We start from the raw sequence: 19,816 nt of genomic DNA, 5'->3' as shown, positions 1-19,816 counted from the left end.
TCTTCCTGAACAGAAGTGTCGGGGCAGGAAGTGGAAGCTGTGATGAAGTGGTGCAGGTAATTAAGCGGCATCTGCTGGCAGAGGAGCACACACACACTGCCCAAAGCGAACATGTCCGATCATACACACAGTGTGGAATCAGAGCTTATCAGCAGGATTCCACTGCTGCTCCGAGGACACACAGGTTATGAGTTTGTGATGCTCATTTATCACGTTGCAAAAGTTTGTTTTTATTGGATTCCAATAACATACCCAAGATAACAATCATATCACAATACATTTAACATATGATACGTTACATTCAAACAGCTTGCACAAATTGGATTATAAATTAATAGATGGATTCAACATTGGAGAACCAATGGGAATCACTGTCTTTTTGTCTTTTAATGACAAACATGTCCCAGCTCCAAGCTTTGTAGTGCCTTCCTGCCACTGCAGGCCGGTGTGCGAGAACCACATGTGGGCGTCCAGACGACCCCGTGCACTGTTCTGCTCAAAGTGCACATGAGGCGGGTCAGTGCTCGACTGTATGTCTCTGACTGGCTTCATTCTATCAGACGGATCCCTTTCCTCAAGTGTCCCAGCTGTGATCGGTGCCTTCTGTCATTTGGAGGTAAGAGCTGATGGCCTCCCTCAGCCCCTCGCTCACCAGAGAGTTGTCCGACTCTGTCCTCTTCCTCTTGAAGAGCATGGACCTGGAGGACACACAGAAGGATTTGACGCTGTGATGAGTAAAGTGATTGTATTGTTGAGGATAATGTGCCTCAAAAGCACTTTTTCCACACTACCCCAAGTTTCTCTTTTGTTTATTTGTTTAGTGGTGCTCATTGTCAGAAGGATCCTGCTCTGAACATATAGTAACCAACACTCAAACATGGCAGAGACCCGTTGAAATTACAGTCTTATTTACTTGCATTGTTATTGTATAGACACTCTTCTCGCTGAGTTCACGCAATACTGAAACCCAAATAATAGTAGAGTTGAATCAACATAAACAGAGTTGACTAGAATGGCTTAGTAGAGCGCATGCATCCTCAAGATCCCACCTGTCACCTTACATTCAATCAAGATGTCCCACACTCAGACTCAGATATACAGTTCCCTTCATCAAGTTTCATTCTCTATTAAGAAATGCCCTTTCTCACAATGGTCCTCCTTGCTGGAGGTAACTAAAACGGAGAGTGAAGAGCTTCACTGAGATAGAATTGATCTATTGTTTGAACCAGGACGCCAGCAGGGGATTTCACAGTCCTCCACACCAAGAGTGACACCTTGTGGATGTCACCATGAGAAGAAAAAGATAGAGAGTCTGCTGCACCTGCTTATGTCCTTCCAGTTGATGGTCGGCCTCCTGATAGCGGTGGGTACAGGCCTGGCCTCTCTGGGGTCACTCAAACCCTGGATGAAGCAAGGTGCTGAGAGTCGACTGGTCAATCCATCTGCACTCTCTGTGAAAGGGAGTTCATTTTACATTTGAGCTCTTTAAGGGTTTGAGCGTTGAGGTGAGGAAACAGTTTCACTCTCAGTACAAACCTGAGTAGTGTTCCACAAGGTGATGCAGGGAGGGGAAAGTGAGTCCTGGGGATATGTAGACCCAGCCATTCCGGAGCTGACCGATGCGGTAGTGCTTCACACCATCGAGGTACGAGGAGTTGCTTCTCCTCAGGACGGACAGCGTGTGACAGTCTGCAGACAGGAATAGCACACAGATTCAGCAGTGAGACTTAATTGCTTTTACCTGTTAACCCCTTAGGAGTAATCTTCTAAGGCAAATTAAGTAATAACATTAAATCAAACTCATCACAAATTACTGTCACTGAGCTCAAGTCTTAAAGAGACAGTTCACCCAAAAAGGAAAACTCACTCATCTACTCACCACTATGCTGATGGAGTCAAGGATGAACAGTGTTGCAGCCAAATCCAATACAATTGAAGTAAATGGCAAATTCTGAGGATACCAGAGGATATTTAAGCTAAAAACATGAAGCGGTTTCGAGTCGGATTTGAAAGTCAGGGCTTACAGACACTTGGATGACACAATAGGAGCAGTATGGAGGTGTTGTATGTTCTTTTTCTGTTTTATTACATCTAAACAATCGATCCCCAGTTACTTTGATTGTATTGGTATCTGCTGCAACACTATTTACCCCGGAAACTCCAAAATCAAGGAACAAAGAAAGAAGCCTCTAACCTCTCTCTGACTCTGAATCTCGGACCAGGAAGGCGCCATTCTGGTTACTGAGCTGCAGCAGCAGCTCCACAGCTTTGAGTCTGCCGATACCTGTGAACAACCACCTGAACACAGAGAACAGACGTGCAGCACACAATCAGACCGTGGGAGATTTTAGGTTTGGAAAGTCCACTGGAACAATGACAGAGACATCCCCCACTGGAGGAGGAGTGAAAGAGCAGGAGGCAGACGTCACATCACTGGAGAGAACAGAGGGCTGGTTCCGAACACTGAAGTAAAGTTCACCTACACAGAGACTCCTCCCACGTGTATGGGAACTCCCTGCCTTTCTTCTAACAATGCAGATTTGTCTGGTTTCTCTCTCTAACACTCACGCACACACAAGCACGTACACACACAGTACCGAGTTGCACATCATCTTCCTGACTAACGCCTACCTGTGTGTCACCTTGGCAGTGTAGTTGTTCGGAATGTAGGCCTCGTGACCTGTGGTTGTGGATCTCACCATCATGAAATCACCATCGCTGTTGGAGAAAATAAAATCATGATGACTAATTGTGTCTGTCTCAGTGAAAACCAGGGGGAAGGTCAAACATGAGGAGTTACATCACGTACTCTGATATGACGGTAAGCCTTTCTCCCATGCACATGGTCAACTCTGTGTGACCCAAGGACGGGTAGTTATGGAGGGATACAATCACACTCTCCTGGAGGTCTACAGAGGGAAAGATGACATGAATATAATAAATGCAATTGGATCTGTTACATTTTTCTTCTTTTTATTTGCTGTGGGGATTATATCTACCTTCTACCACAGGTTCAGGTGGATCTTCAAGGATGGGGCGGCTGGATCGAGATTTGATGGGGCAGGTGCCCATGTTCTTTGGCTTCTTACCGATTAGAACTGGCTCTTGCTGCTGTAACAGAGATGCAGGAAAAAGGTTGAGATATGGAGCATGTTTAGAAAATGGTACGTCTTTAAAAATCTTAAATAACATTTATTCATAATTGTATTATTCCGTGAGTTATTACATTATGACTCCCACCAGCAGAACAGCTCACAAACGCTGCACACTTTTAAGTAAAAAGAAACCTTTCTGTAACAGGAAGGCGCTTCACCACAACAAGAGGAATAGATATCCTGTGTTAAATTTCCATCGAACATGTTTGTTACGCCACATGAGAAAGATTTATAAAAAATAATAGAGTGTTGAGATTTTACCCTCTCTATGCATACTTCTTTTTTGACTGGGTAGTGTCAAAGTTAGTAAATTATCTAAAAAATGTAAAAAAATGGAACCATAGCCAAGTCCTCCATTTATATTAGAGCATTATTATACAATACAGCTATGGAGGCAGGTACTTTCTTATATCAGAGAGGAAAAATCAGGTCATTGAGTGAAAAGTGAAAAAAAGTGAATGAAAATAAAACAAGACACCTTTATTGAAACCATGAAGTTAATTTATGTCATGGAGAAACTTAGCGTTTCAGTAAAGCTGCAACTAAATAGATTCAACATTTATTACCATGTTCAGTCTTTTGTGGTACAATATTCTGCTTGGATTGCGATGAAATAAAGAGGATATTAACCTGATTTTAACCTTGTTTTTACCTTTGAACTATTCTTATGATACACATGTTAAATTGATAGGTGTTTGCAAATTAAACGCTTGTGTTCGGTTTAATAATTCCTGTTTATATGTATGACATATCTTAAACTGTTAAGATTTTGGTGTACAGCAACATGAAACTTTGTTTTAGATTGTCTCAAATCTTATTTCTTACTACATTTTCCCCTGGCTCCTATTTCCCTGTGTTGCTGTGTCAATTGTGTGTGAATCAGTCATATTGGGGTAGGTGGATATAATATGTTAATGACATCGAACCTGGGTATTTCAATTAATGAATTATGCTTAATAGATTTTTTTAACAATTGTCACAAGAAGGAAACAAGTGAATGGAATGCTTTCGAACTCTACAGGTTGTTCTAACTCAAATGTTCTCAAAATATACAAAGGTACATCTCCCTATAAACGTTTTGTTTGTTTTTATTAATATTATGTTTTACCACTTTATCCTTCTTTCCAGGTACTAATATGTTTTTCAAAGTTTTCTATCTTGTCTATATATCTGTAAAACACAAGCGTAATATTGAGGGCGCTCAAAGATTTAATGGACAATCTTTGAATGACTCAATAAAAATATGTAAATATAAAATAACTTCCTTCAAGAAAAAGACCCAGAGCAAGTGATGTACTCACCTCCTTAGGAGAATAATAAGTGATATGGATTTTATCAGTCAATCATTTCCAAATCCTCTTGAGGAACAACGTGTGTCTGCTTGAAGAGTCGAGGCTTCCTGCTTGCTCTTTATATGCGGCATGTGGCCCTGCTGCAGCTTCCTGTGACGCTCAACCCCTGAACAGCCCGTGCTGATCTCTGTGATGCAGGATGTTTTCAAGCAGAGCCAACTGTGCATCACTTGTTTACGGAATTCACTGTATGTGTACGTAGGCAGGGTTTACAAATACATGTACAAGCATCAATGAGGAGGGGTGAAGTGCAGTGACATCATATCACAAGGACAGTTTGTGTTAGAGAGGTTAACACTGCACTGAGCCACGTTTCGATTGCCAGCCCGGTGCTCAGATTACACTTAGTCATGTTAGGGTCAGATAAGAGCTCTGCAGAGGCATGATGAAGCTTCTCCTATCGACCTCCTCCTGGCCCGATGGATCTGCACTCACCAGTTCACCCATCATGCTGCCACTGCAGAGTCAACCACACTGGCGATGTGGGCATGTAAATTGTAAATGTGAAAAAGTCCAAGATACATAAGAAAACATACATAAGGGAGCAATAAATGAGATGACTTCTTGTTTCAGTCTCTGCTAAGAGAAACATCTACACTCAAAGTTGCTGATAAACATTTTCTATAAAAATGATATAAATCCTCTCTGTCTAATCTTTAATGATACACAGGATTTTTAGAAGCAAAACAATCTCCAGTGGATGGAAACTTTAAAAGTGTCTTTACCTCAGCTGATCAGATTTGTGCTGAATCACTGTGAAGGGCCAGAGTAAGAGCAATATATCAGAACTTCATGTTTTTTTATTGAATATCTCACGTTTACCATTTAGTACCATGTTCAATGTTTAATGGTAAAATATTCTGCTTGGATCGCGATGAAATACAAAGATATTAGCCTGATTTTACCTTTTAACTTTTCTTGTGATAGATATGTTGAATTGATAGGTGTTTGCAAATTAAATTCTTGGTTTTCCTTAAATTATTTATGTTTCTGATATATTCTAAAGCAGACTTGAGTATTTAGAAAAGCAATGTGAAATAAAATGTATTATTTTAAACCCTAAAGATGTTAGTGCACAGCAATATGAAGCCACTATATAGTTTTTTTTCTTATTCATTCTAGATTTTAAATTTGTATTTCTTACTACAGATTCCCCTTACGCTGCGATTTCCTTATGCTGCAGGGTCAATTTTGAGTTTCCTCTACTTAGGATCAATGAAAGGTACATCTTATCTTTTACTGCATTCTAATACAGTAAAAATGCTGTTATGTTTGTATGCAATATAGTTTAGAGTTTATTTATCTTTGACATCAGTCGAGTAAAACTGTGTTTAACAGGGAACTGTGAGATGACTTGAACATCGGATTAACATTTCCCATGTTCTCGACATCTTTTCAGTTTTGAGTCAATCTCCTCATCGCACTTGCACAGCAGCTAACCAGTATTTCTCACTCAGGGCTAAATATAGACGCCTCATCTGTGACACCGGTTATCTCAGAGAAAATAAGAACAAGTGTGGTTGGAAACGTTCTCACCATAGTAACCTCACTTTTCCACTAAGAGAGGTAAAGTACAAACTCGCTGCACTGGCACATATGTTCTACTTTGTCTTTCTTTCATTTAAAAATATCCTGATGTCCTTACATTGACAAACAAGCAGAGCAAACATGTTCTCGTGTTGTAGCTTTATTCAGTAGTAATATAAATGAGTTGAATCAGCAGACAGTGAGAAGCACCACTGGGCTCCTCAGTGTAGGAACTCAGACTTTTCACATCAGACACTACTTGTTAAAGGTTGTTAAAACATCAGTGAGTCATCTAATCAACTGAACAAAAACATTAACACAAATCAAAAAGAGAGAAAAGGGAGATGAGTTCACTTACAAAAAGAAAGAGTCGACTTACTGGTACACAACACTGAATGTACTTTTCATGTTCTCTGCTCAGCTTTGACTTAGTTCAAGTGTGTGTGCTACGTTATGCAATTGTTTTTCCTTTACATCACTTGTTCTGGCATTTTAATTAAAGACCGCAAACCTATTTTTGCAGCTGTACAGAGATAAACTCACCATCAGTATAACCACATTTTGAGAGCCCACATCGGAAGAGATCAGATAAGATAACAAAAGTCTTGTACCGTGCAATTAAATGGAAACACAAAGTTACAAAGGAGGATTTCTATAATGTGTGTGGACACAAAGAATGTGAAAATAAAATAAATAGAAGAGGGTGACGATAGACAGCTGAGTCGACAAAACGGATTGACCATTTCTATATACAACACATCTGATTGTAGTTACGGTTTCTAGAATGTGATGTGACAGTGTATTCAATATAATATTTAATAATATGCATCTGTTAATATATTTATTACATCTGCTTTTCTAATCACATAGTTTGTTACAGATCCTCCTGATGCTGAACTGCTTAGGAGTGGGATGATAGAGAAAGAGCGGGGAGAGGGCACATAAGTTACTATGGGAGGGTGCAGGGGGTTGAGGTTGGGGTTTAGCAGGAGACTTCCATGGTCTGGGGTCTGGTCTGGTTGTCCAGGCCCCCGGTGGCACTGCCCTCCAGCAGGCTGTTGAGATTGTTGCGACTGCGAGTGCTGTCCATGGAAGTGATGCTGGAAGAGGAGGTGGTGCGTGAGCGAGCCAGACGAGTCATTCCTACTGTCGGCACTGGAACAGAGAAACACCCATTAATATGCCACTCACACACACACTCACTCACTCAGTGCATTGCTGGATCATTTTCACAGCTCAATACAGCACTGACTAAACTGCTCACCATGCAAACAATTCTCAAATATGGAGACTCGTCAAATTAAATAAATTAAGGAACAAAAAAGAATGCACACGTGTCCTTTGTAGAAACAAATTAAAACAGAACAAAAGCAAACTACAGGATTGGCAATCCAACTCAACTGATGGGAAGCAAAACCAGCAGGTCATGCAAGAAACTAGGACACTGAAGACGGATTCCATGCTATCAGGAGAAACTAAACTCCTGCAGGGAGATGAATGTGTGTCAAAGTATGCAAAACTATCTCACTGTGTGTGATACTCAGCGTATCCGCCACACTGTTTGACGTCTATGTAAAACTGCTGCTCTGGCGAGAGTTTCTGCATACATTGACATTCATCCAGGGTGGAGGCCATAGGGTTCAGAGCATTCTAGTCTGGCAGCTGCCTAAGAACCGGATACCTGATTCGTTGCTCAGGTGACTGAGAAGAACGTAGGGAACTGGAAGCAATGATTGAAGAAAGGAAGAAGGAGAAAGGGAGAAATGTTGAAAAGGTAGCCCTTATATTGCTTTATACTACCTCAGTGTGTTTGTGATTAAAACTGTGGCTGTATAACAGGAAAACACTGAAGAAATCGTGGTATGTGTGCAAACTAGAAGCCTAGTTTATTGCTTTTTTTGCCTTTCGCACTGTGGGCAATGTGTTAATGAGGGAAAAACAGCTTTTAGACACATGCTGAGGTGTTAAGATTTATTATCCACACGTTCTCTGTGCTAAAAAAAACCCACTCTTTTTAATCCGTTTAATCCTGCAGTGGCATTTACTCAACAGTGGGACTCGGTGGCATTTGAAGCAATGGTGACATACTAGGTACACCCCAGAGTGCCTCCCATGGTGAAGGGTTGGGGAACGGGAGAGAGCAAACAAGAATCAGCATTACAGAGACACACACACACACACACACACACACACACACACACACACACACACACACACACACACACACACACACACACACACACACACACACACACACACACACACACACACACACACACACACACACACACACACACACACACACACACACACACACACACACACACACACACACACACACGTCATATCTGTGTGGCCATAGCAAGAAGACCTTTATTCATGTCTTCATCCATCCATGGATCAGAGTCTGTTTGGTGCTGTGAATCAATATGGTCTGACAAATTTGTTTAATTTCCTCTGTGCAGATGAATGACTGTAACAATCTAAAGGCCTGTTTAAGTATGCACTATAAGTCTCTGTAAAAAAAGACTGCATCATTAAACAGATCTGGATAGAAAAGAAAAGCACACCAGGCAAAACAAAACAGTAGTTTCTGAGGCCAACTCTGAACTGAACAGGACATTATTTGCTGTTCAGTCTCGAGTGCTATACTTATTTCTGCCATGCTAGAAGCACAAACACCTCAATACACCTCACCTACTGAGGGTTGTGGGTGCCGCACACTGCAAAGAGCAGAGGAAATGGCGTCAGCATCTACCTAGCTGCACAGGCTGCCTGTCCGTGATCAGGCCTTTTCATGCATTGGTGGCCACACTCCAAACTCCATCAGCAGGGGTTTTTAACAACAGCTCTGAGACGACTGTGGTGAGTTCAGCCCTCAGCGAGCAACATTGGCCACTGCACTCACGTCAACAGGAAATTCAGCAGAGAACAGAGACAAACCTTGACCACAAACACGTCAGCCCAAAGAGGTGTTAGTCTGTAAACAATACTTGGACAGTGACCGTTTACCACAGCTAGTTTAAAGCAGTTTTATTACATATTCAAATTTTTTCACTCAGCTGAGGTCAAAGATGTGAACATGTTTACTTACTGTAGCCCATGCCCTGAACAAAGTACTTGAAGGCCTCAGCAAGTTTCCCTGGCTGTGAAAAGAAAAAAGGGTAAACATTAGAAGATGATTTAGACATAAACACGATAAGATGACAATGCTGTGTGTCACAAAAACTAAAAAACCCACCTGCACAACCTGGGGCAAGCCTCCACAGTCAGCCATCTGAAAGAACATCATCAGCCTCATGAATAAATAGTTTGGTCAATAACAAAATGAATGCCCATATTTTGTACATCATAAAACCTTCACCTTTAGCAGCGTGGTCTTGGTTGGATTTAGCCTGGAATTGCACTCCACCTTAAAACATCAAGGACAAGTTAATACTGAGCTCAAAAAACAAGGCACACAAGCATATCTTTTACCCTTTCCCAAGCCTCTTCAGTTACTGAGATGTAAGCAGGTTAACTCACCACAGCCTCCACAGCAGGGGATGTGTCACCAACCACCAGCAATGAAGGGCACCTGCATAGCAACAGATTAGGTTGAATCATTCTCAAATAGCACTGTGTATACTCAGAGACAAATGTGCATCGGTGTCTCAAAACCTACGTTAGTGTGTTGACTGTGTCCTCGTTCAGACCCACGATGGGCCTCTCGATCTCCAGGTCATGACGACTAGCACATGGAGACAAATTATGAGTTTGTGGAGCAGAAACATTTTTAGTGCACCTCATTATTAAACACAACACAAAGTAATTTATTCTTTATATGTTGTGATACATTGCTTATTTCTCTGATTCGGGTCTGGCTGACAGCAAGGTCAGATTTTGCGTAATACGGCTAACTAACAAACAAACGCAGATGACAAATGTACCTCCTTGGCAAAGGTAGTAACACGTTTTGTATCTTACTATTGGTAAGAGCCACAGAAAAGGGCCAGGTTGTCCTGGTTGATGTCTTGGGCAATATGGAGACGGTAGGTCTGGATCAGCTCCTGGTTGTCTGTCAGCTCCTCCTGGTGAACAGAGAAGAGTTAGTAAGATCCAAACCGGAAATCTTCCTCCTACTTTACAAGTAATAAAGGTTGAAAGAAAGAAGAGCTAGATTCTAAAAAAAGTGAATGCAAGTTCTATGTTATGAACAAACACAGAGTGGTTTGCATTAATCATCCAGACCAGCTGTGGGATCGAGTCAGAAGACAACATGCCACAATCTAGCACTCTTCGCATCCAGGAGGATGGAAATAGAGTCATTATTAAATGTCTGTAATAAGGGCGAAGTATCCAGGGAAATTAAGAAAATCCTCATGTGGTTTAGTAACTATTTAATACTGTGAATGAAAAGGGTCAATAATACTAAGAAACAGCAGAGGGTGAGTAATACAGCAGTAATACAAAACTCACAGTGCTGAAGTGGTGAGCCATGATGGTATCCACCAAATTACTGGTCCATCCAGACAGCTGCACAAGAGGAGAAGACAGATCCAGTTATCCCAAACCACAGTCGACTTACAGTTATGGCAATATGGCCATATACATATTTAACTGCAGTGTAATATATTGACAGATATAATGATCAAAGTTGATGGAGGCAAATACAGACATTTAGAAACTGTGAATAAAATGAGCTGTCTTGATGAATTAGTGGCACACACAATATTACAAAGTTTCACATCAAAGCAAAAACACACATCTTAAAAAAAGAATGTTTACAATTTCCTTCTGACACCTTGTTAGTATAAATCTGGCAGTTTCAGTCTGTGTGGTATTTTAAATGTTCATGGGACAAAGCCCCTCTCTTGCTCCATGGCAGTGAGTAACCCAGCAAAGAATGTTCTCCCTGAACAATCTTGCACAGGACACACAATATTGTCTACAGTACTATAATAAATGATAACACTGCAGCATTGTGACCTAGCGTGCTCTGGACCTGAAGCCAATTAATCCTCTCCAAATGAAACTAATCCAAATGAGGGAAAACACTGGACAGTACATGCTGCTCTCACACGTTAACTTCATTTTCATTAACTTTGGTGAGCTCTAAACCTAAAAACAGCAGGCATCATCAAATTAACACAGGATTAGAGCCTCTACCTTTGTTTTTAATGCGATTATGATGGGAATAAAAAAAATATATTGAGCTTAAAATTGTTAAGATGGAGAGCATGTAGAAGGGAGGGAGAACTCCAACATTTATTAATAATAACTTCACAGAGGGCTGGAAACTGAACTGAAATGGAAGATACATTATTTAGGTAAATGCTCTGTGCTGCAGAATGCACTGAGGACTTTCTGGTTTATAGTGTTATGATATTAATACCTTTGAAGCTGCCCAGTCAATCCATCCTTCTGCACATGGGTCGACATCAATCAGGACCAGTCCCTCCACCAGAGTGGGGTTGTTCAGCTGGGAAGGGAAGACGACGCGTCAACATCAACTAAACAGTTTGATTTTGTCTTTTATTAGTGGTGTTTTGCTTTTTGTCTCCCTTTTTTTCTACATCTACAGTATAGTATGATACAGATACAGTTTAATCTGAGCATCCATTGGTCCATTCATTTTGTGTATTTTCTCAATAGTGCAGGCAGAGGATAAAACACTCCACTGATCTCTAGACATGAAAACAGGATGAAAAGTGAAGCATGTCAGTTCAAACAAAAACATAAAACAATGAAAATGGTACTGGCAGAAAGAGGCTGTCGGGGGAAATATAAGATCTATCACGAACGATGCAGAGAGAATACTGCGGATGCTGCTTTCAACATGATGCAAATGCAATGCAGCAACAGCTGCAATAAATCTATCAAGGGTAAATGTATTTAGTCCCAAGCCAGTTAGCGCAAATACATTCCAGAATCAATTTTCCTTCATTAATTGTAAGCAAGAGTAGACTCTCCACAGAGAGCCTGTTGTTAGAAATCCTAATCCCAGCACCTTCCCTTTTTTACCCCTCACTAACTACCCTCTTCTTTCATTATTCATCTTTCAGTTCTCCCTTGCTACTCTCCTCCACTTCTAGCTTCTATTGTACACAGATTGTGGTTATTTTAGCTCCACTGTTTTGAGTGTGGAAAAAGACAAAAGAAACTCAAAAAGGAGAGAATGGCCAAGGTGGTTCGTCATCGGGGGAATTGCAGCGTTTGCGGCACACGTAGAGCAACCCGATGGCCTGTGTGGGCTTGATAGGAGGCTTTAATGTTCAGTGTAACAAGCTGTTTGGCCAAAAAACCTTTGCATATTACAGCCAGGGGGACCAAACTAAGAATGGGACACAGAACAAGAACAGATAAATAAAGAGGGCTGACTGTAGATGTTCTGATCCTGTTTTGGACTCACTGCAAAGCGGCTGAGGATGTATGCTCCTGCTCCCACGCCAATCCCGATCACACTGTTGACCCTGCATAGAAACCGTCAGTTACCACGAGACTGGAGATGAATAATCAATTAATGCACATTATAATTATTCAGATACGAAAAAGGGGAGGCATTTACTTGAGCTGAGTCATCACAGAGGGCAGCATTTCAGCCAACTCATCCATGGTCGGGTAGCGATAACTGCAGACAAAGGAAAAAGCATGCAAGTCAGTGTGAGTTCGTACATGCTCAATTCTTAATTTGAATAAATATGACAAATTAAACTGTTCATTAAGTTTAATACGCAGACACGTTGAGATTTTGACTAACCGGTTCGACAATTAATGTGCTTCCATTAACAAATGAACGACCAGCTCACTTTACATTCTGACTAAATGAATTGATTGCAGCTCTTCCAATAGCACTGAAATAAATTAGTTCCCATTTATTGAGAAGGTAAAACCAGCCTGACACCCACCCGCTGGGGAAGGGAGGTGCTCCTTCCTGCTGGCCGGGTGCGTCCACATGAACCACTGCAAAGTGCTGTGTGATCTCCTGCATATCCTCGTAGTTGAACAGGGTATTGAAGCACGACTTGTCTGGAAAGGAGCAGATAAAAAGGAGACACACTGAGCGTGGCTCTGAGATGCAGAGGCTAAAACAAAACAGTGTCACCACACCCAGGACATCGCCCGCTGACAAGTCTGTTACTGGCTGACTTACGGTTGAGCCCGATGTCGTGATAGGTGAGGATGACGGGTTTGTTGCCCTTGGGAACGCCTCTCATCGTCACATGGAGGACGCCATTGGGAGTCTCGATGTCATGCTCCTGCAGCCACAAAAAAACAGAAACATTCCTTTATTACATAACCAAGCCCATGTTGTTAATTTCTCCTCTCCTCTCAAACTATCATATTGATGTTAACAGGGATCCTTGAGTTTACCTAGAAATCCATGCATGACTCCCATATGATAACTGAGCACAAAAATATAATTGCAGAATAATAATAAATCAGTAGTGCTCAATTATCGACCTATATCAAGACTACCAGCCAGCTTGAACACAGAAAGAATTATTTTATACACAACAATCCAACACAGAGGGAACATATTCCCTCAAGTAGAGACTCACAGCCGAACACAACATTTTAGTAAACATCAGATTAAGGATGCAAACCATGTACCTCTCATCTCCACCACACATCCCCTGTGGCCTCGGACAAACAATGCACTAAGCAGCCTGTCTGAAAAACAGTCTTTTCAGTCGGAAAAATACTTTATATCCAACGGTCTGAAACCAACAGCGCTTTCACAACTATGACTCATTTGACTTGTTGAATTTCTTTGCAGAAAGACCCATTAAAATTCAAAGAGCTTACACCAGTTTCAATCTCTCGCTGCTTTCTTTTGAATAGCATTCCCTAATAAGCCCTAGGAAGCCCTACATTAGCACGTTATGGTGCTTCGGTAAAATAAATGAATCAAATGGCTGGGAGCCGACACTTAATTTTCTTGAGATAATGCATGGGGGAAAGTGGCTAAAGGATGAGACAGCAAAAACATGCTTGTGATGCTTATGGGAGTCAGAAAGAGTATGGGACGTGACATGACTGGGAGTGATACAATGTACGGGAGGTGACAAAGCTAGTTAACAGACTTTCTGCATAAGTACAGCATCATTTTATACAACACAAACAAACAAAAACACACACACCCAAACCACCTTCCCAAGGTCAGCATGACTTGGTGCTGCATAGAACAGTGTCCGTGACGTAGCTATCTGCGTGTTTGTGTGTGTGTGTGTACTGCACAGAGAGGGAGCAGCGGGCGGAGCCCAGAGCTCGTCTGGTCTCAAGGCCCACTGGTCATCAATAATAAAGAGAGCGAGCCTGGGCGGATGAGAGATGCTGCTTACGACTGGCAGACACAGAGGAAGAGTGACTCTGACTGTACACTCTGCCACTTGCCTCCCTGTGTTTCCACTGCAGGCGTATGGCTGACGGACATATGTCACACTCCTAAGAGGGGATAAGGTTAAATTATTAAGGACAGGGCTGCAGTAATTTGCATATCTGCGATTTGAAATGGACACAGTGAGTGAGAAACGAGAGAAGTGTTTATCCTGTCATCGACGGAATGAGACATCTTCAGTTGAGTGGGTGCTGGTGCAGAGATTAGCCTGTCGCACCCAACGTGAAAAAACTATGCACAAGGTACAAAAACAGAAGAAACCCGTCGCGTACGGAACAGCTAACGTTAATCTCAGGACATTTGACAGATATGAAACGATTCTGCAACCTCAGCCTATTAAGAGGCAGATCAACCAGTTAAATACGCAGGGGAAACTCTGCTATGGTGGTACAGAGTTTTCATTTTTAGTCAAGGACAAAGTCAAGGACACTCTGTGTCGAAAAATACACTTTGGTCTGAGATACAAACATACTTGTTCAAATGTCGGCCTTCTGTCATGTGTGTGTGTACTGTACATGCGCCAGACAAGCAGACACGTGTGCCCCATCACTGCAATGAAATTGTGATAGCATGACAGATATCGTCCCATCACATATCCATTATTGTGGTGTGTATATATATATATATATATATATATATATACACACACACACCGACAGAAAAACTAAGATCTGAAAAAAATTATCAAAGTATAACAACCTATATATCGGGTTGTAATCTGTATCGGCCCAAAAAAACTAGTGTCGGTAAACGTGAGACAAATAGAAAAAAGAGATGGAGGGGCTCCTGAAGTGGATGGGAGGAAATAGAGCGTGACAGCATGGACTGTGTGACAGAGACAGGAGGAATTAAGAGGGGAGTCATATGACTAACAGAAGGGCGTGCCTTAAAACAGAGGGGTGCATTGCTTTAATTTATCACGTTGTTCCAGACCCGTCCTGCACAAACAAGGGTGAAGAATTATGGAAAAGAGGGCAGTGGAAAGGGAATGAACAGCCTCTTATTTATCCATTTAGCTCTTGGTATAGTTTATAAGCGGTATTGATCTGAGAGCTTTGACTCATTTCCTTTCAGACAAACACACACACACACCCACACACACACACACACGGGTATATGTGTAGACACTGAAGCATCAGAAGGAAACAGACATATGGGTGGGGCTGCTAACCTAGACAGCTGGAGGGGAAAAAGAAGGAGAGCACTGCATTGAGAGCTACCTTCAACCCCGTTCATACAGTCATGGTGGGGGTTGCAGTTGGACAACAAGTGTATGTGTATTTGGGAGGTTGTATGTGAGACCTGAATACTGAGTAGGGGGTTTATTCTTTGAGAATTGGGGATTCAGGGAGCCTCCCCCAGGCCAGCGGGGGAGGTATGGTCTTGGTGTTTTGGTCCTAGAATGAAGAAGAGTGAGGGAGGTGGGGTGAGGTGGGAAAAGGAGAGCAATATATCATGCTGTTCTTCCTCCTGCAATCATTTAACTCATTAATCCCTCCTGCCCTTCCCGAAGAGCAGAATTACAGGGCATAAACATCCTACAGCCTACCAATGCCTTTAGTGTACACATCCACACAGATGCATACACATCCACACCTCCATACAATGTTTGTATGTGGCATCATCACAGGGACATGCCACCCTGCTTCCTTTCTGACACAGAGCTCTCCCTACCTGCAGCATTCACACAGTAAGCGTGTGTCATTGGAGCAGTGGGATGATGAAGCTACAAACTCAAGGTCTCTGCAGGGGAGGGAGGGGTGTGTGTGTGTGTGTGTGTGTGTGATAACAGCATAAATAATACAATGTTGGCACCATGCACCACCTTCTGCCATAAAACTGTTTACCAAGAAACACTTGAATCCCTGCAGTTATGGATAAACAGAAAAAAACACATTCGATATTTGCAGCAACAAAATCCACAAATAGCAGCGACCACACAACACACTGAGAGGCTCGCACACATCCTATGACCATGGCATTTGCAGATTTAAAGACACATGAATCTTTCATATCATCACATTAAACTGCACCACTGCACCCAGGCACGTTTCGCCTGCGCTGAGGCTGTGCAAAAACATGGTCACCGAATGACCTGTAGACAAACACGCACACAACAAATGTTGAGTCCAAACTAGCAGCTGCCCAAAGAGAAAAACCCCAAAGTCTCAGCCATCTGCTTAAGGTGGTGACAAGCACGCCAGCAAAGACCACCACCAGCTTTCCATTTCCTGGACCCAGCTGCTGTCACCCTGTCTTAGGAGAAAAAACACACAACAACCCCCCTCCCAATCTGAACCCCCTACTGCAAGGACCCAGCCAGGTGTGTCATGGCAGGCAAGACGCATTTGTCACTCACCACTCCATTCCCAGAGCATGCAATCTGGTCCAGGTCCAGAATAGCTGACATGTTTTTCCCACGCAGGAGAGGAGTGTGTTTTGCTATGTGCAAGTGTGTGCTGAGCAGCTTTGAAGATCTCAGAGGAGGAGGGAGGGAGCGTTAGTAGGAAGGGAGGAATGTAGGGTGAGGAGGCTAGAGCGGCAAGCAACAAGGAAGAGATGAAGAGAGGGAGGAGAAAGAGACAGCAGAGGGAGTGAGGAGGAGATGGGTAAATAATCTGAATGGAAGCTGACGCAGAGGGGTGGGCAAGATGCAGAGACAACGAGAGAGAGACGGAGACAAGAGGTGGGAACGAGAGCAGGAAAAGAGGCAGAAGTGGGAGGAGAGAGTGAGATTGCAGTTTGTGCTTGGTAGTCACAAAGCGTCTCTACATCCAGCCATCGGTGCGTCTAATTGGATTGCGGAGGGTCAGGTGGGTAGAGGGAGAGGGTGGGGCTTAGACGAGCAGGGAGAGGAGGAGGGGAGAGTGGAAGGGAAAAGAGGGGTGATGGGGTGCAAGGGATGCAGAGGCAGTCCAGGAAAAATGGGCAGGCTGCTAACGTCACACAGTGAAACAGGCAAGAGGAGCTGAGAGGAGAGAGTTCACCCTGGGATGTATTCAGCATCAGCAAAATGGCTGCCTCCAGCTGCACCTTGCTAAGGGAGAAGAATCCAATTGACCTCAGCTCCTACATGAGATGGATGCTTATGTGAATGACTATGATTAGAAATAATATTAATGATATAACAACCTACTTGTTAAGGTTAGTTAACTCAGAGGGCCAACCCTAAAGCAGTTTAAACAGAGTCTGACATACATCAGCAAATGCTGGCTCATACTGCAACACTGCTTTATCATGTTAAAGGGACAGTTCACCAAAAAACTAAAATCCACTAATTATCTACTCACCACTATGCCGATAGAGGGGTGGCTGTTTGAGTCCACAAAACATTTAACTTCAATTGTATTGGATTCGGCTGCAACGCTGTCTACCCCTGAAACTCCAGCAATGTGGACTCAAAGACTTCACCCACCCCTCCCTTGGCATGGTGGTGAGTAGATAATGATTGAATTTTCCTTTTTGGGTGAACTAACCAGTTACAATTGCAGTAGAACACGTTGTCCACATCAGTGTTAACAGAGAATACACCTCCCTCTCTCACTATCGAACAATCAAAACCAAACATAAGAGGATCTGTTTTATCTAAACCTCCCGTTGAGTCATTATGGATCTGTCCTTTTTCTAGTTTTCTCCTCTGTCACATGCACAACTGCTAGATGTGCAGACAGACATCACACCTTTGTTTGAGATTGGCTGCTCTGTGCCCCCAATGTCACACATGAAGACAGCACAGAGGGGGAGGTATTACACAGACAGGGGGATGCTTCATTGGTTAGTCAATAACAAACACAACAGCACGCTTGGGTGTTAACTGTAGTTTATCCTTTAAATTGTTCCCGTCCTAACCCACAGAGGGTGCCACTGACACAAATGTAGTGTATGTATTGAAGAAGAAGAACTACACATTTGCATTTACTGTCTCTTCCTTTCTCTCTTCCTTTTTCTACTTTAAGTTATTTAATTGTGTTTCATTTGTAATTGTGCAGCACTGTAAATGATGATATGCATTTACTGAGAATAAATATACAAAATTCTAAACAAATTAGCATTTAGTGTTTTTTGTACAATATGATGCCAACTGTTTATTTTCCATAGACTCTTTTCCTGTGTATGTTTTTAAAAAATTAGACTGTGATGAGAATTTGACTGAGGACGTGTTCACCAATTATACCTGCATGAAATCACAATCAACTCATGTGTGACGAACAAACACACGCCACACCCTTTCCTCAATAGTGGCCACTTGTGAGTCATCAAGTGTGTCAGATGACTCTGAGGTCGTAGGAGGCATATAGGCACAAAGGGAGGCTATTCTGCACAGCTCAGTTCAACAGCAGCATTTGAGGTAAAAAATTATTCCGCTAAAAAAATGTCTCCAACATGACATGAAATCCACCATACAACATCACACTTCAGAGCCCTCCAGACGCACAATGACCGGGCCTATGGCGCCCTCTGCTGATCTTACTGAGACAGTGAGGATTGAATGAAGACATGACTTGGCAGCTAATGTAAGAAAATAGACGATTGTATTTTATAGTCTTGGAGTTGAAGCGACAAAAGGTCAAGAATAAAAATGGTGTGTAAATAATAAGTGAAGAAAGTTATACTATTTGAAGAAGAAAAAGTTAAGTAATAAACAGACACATTTACAACCTCACAGAACATTTTAGACAATATTAAAAACAAACCAAGCAAAGATTCCATGGAGACAAATATCTCAACATTTCGCTCTCCCCAGCAAACTCCATAAACCGGACTATGTTCTATTTTTAAAGAGCACAGTCAGCCCTTTCCATCTCCCTGAAGTACAGCGACTCTGTGTTCTTAAGTATGCACTCAGAACAGCCGAGCCCATGGGTGAAGGGGGCTGACTCACTCCTCCCTCACTCCCTCACCTCTCAGTGGCCAAAGTAAAACATCATGGGAGACTACAGGACTGCAGCACTACGCCCTTGGCCTTTATGTTCTTCTCTATGACCCCACCTCACTACCACCACCATCCTCATGCACACTGCACAGGGTCGTGACATGACTGTTGCAGTACCTGTGGACCGCCTGTGGTGGGAGCTTTAGCAGCAGAGACGACAAGAGGAGAGCAGCTGGATTTGTCCCCCAGCTGCTGGAATGTCACACTGGCTGCACCTAGAGATGGTGCAGCGGTGAGACCCCACCCACACAATATATTCCTGTACTGCATATGCACTCCTACTATATCACACCATGTGACAGCACTAGTCAGATTCAATTAAATTAAATACCATATTTCAAGAATGGATATGTTGAAGTTTACATCACATTTGAGTTCAGCCCAGTTGTGTGCACAAGACATGCATATGAAGAATATTTACTATTGTGATTTACCAAAATCTAGAGGGATACAAATGATCATTTCATGT

General features: G+C 42.4%; 2 protein-coding genes across 4 annotated transcripts in view; both read right to left on the bottom strand.

The window, feature by feature from the left end:
• Positions 1 to 218: 218 nt before the first annotated feature.
• sla2a (Src like adaptor 2a) lies at positions 219 to 4,523 on the bottom strand. 2 transcript variants are annotated; one of them, XM_061070384.1, is made up of 8 exons: positions 4,457 to 4,523; positions 3,000 to 3,111; positions 2,810 to 2,909; positions 2,632 to 2,718; positions 2,195 to 2,298; positions 1,537 to 1,689; positions 1,322 to 1,451; positions 219 to 698 (listed from the first exon to the last, which is right to left on the bottom strand). In XM_061070384.1, the coding sequence occupies exons 2-8, from the start codon at positions 3,070 to 3,072 to the stop codon at positions 575 to 577; spliced, it is 771 nt and encodes a 256-aa protein (XP_060926367.1). In that variant the 5' UTR covers positions 3,073 to 3,111; positions 4,457 to 4,523; the 3' UTR covers positions 219 to 574. The 2 variants fall into 2 exon arrangements, with proteins under 2 accessions (XP_060926367.1, XP_060926368.1); XM_061070385.1 differs by having other exon boundaries at positions 3,000 to 3,108.
• A 1,655-nt stretch (positions 4,524 to 6,178) lies between these two features.
• Positions 6,179 to 19,816, bottom strand: part of ndrg3a (ndrg family member 3a) — a 31,108-nt gene continuing 17,470 nt past the window's right edge. For both annotated transcript variants that reach the window (XM_061070382.1, XM_061070383.1), the window contains exons 4-16: positions 13,167 to 13,272; positions 12,922 to 13,042; positions 12,582 to 12,644; positions 12,426 to 12,486; positions 11,409 to 11,495; positions 10,493 to 10,549; positions 10,001 to 10,104; positions 9,699 to 9,764; positions 9,560 to 9,611; positions 9,399 to 9,446; positions 9,276 to 9,311; positions 9,129 to 9,180; positions 6,179 to 7,189 (exon numbers count right to left, since the gene is read on the bottom strand). In XM_061070382.1, coding sequence (XP_060926365.1) covers positions 7,017 to 7,189; positions 9,129 to 9,180; positions 9,276 to 9,311; positions 9,399 to 9,446; positions 9,560 to 9,611; positions 9,699 to 9,764; positions 10,001 to 10,104; positions 10,493 to 10,549; positions 11,409 to 11,495; positions 12,426 to 12,486; positions 12,582 to 12,644; positions 12,922 to 13,042; positions 13,167 to 13,272 — 1,026 coding nt within the window. In that variant the 3' untranslated portion in view covers positions 6,179 to 7,016. The remainder of the gene's footprint in view (positions 7,190 to 9,128; positions 9,181 to 9,275; positions 9,312 to 9,398; positions 9,447 to 9,559; positions 9,612 to 9,698; positions 9,765 to 10,000; positions 10,105 to 10,492; positions 10,550 to 11,408; positions 11,496 to 12,425; positions 12,487 to 12,581; positions 12,645 to 12,921; positions 13,043 to 13,166; positions 13,273 to 19,816) is intronic.

This window comes from Limanda limanda, chromosome 4 (assembly GCF_963576545.1).
Source record: "Limanda limanda chromosome 4, fLimLim1.1, whole genome shotgun sequence".
Lineage (NCBI taxonomy): Eukaryota > Metazoa > Chordata > Actinopteri > Pleuronectiformes > Pleuronectidae > Limanda > Limanda limanda.
The sequence above is the reverse complement of the archived record's forward strand: the minus strand, read 5'-3'. Positions and strand labels throughout refer to the sequence as shown.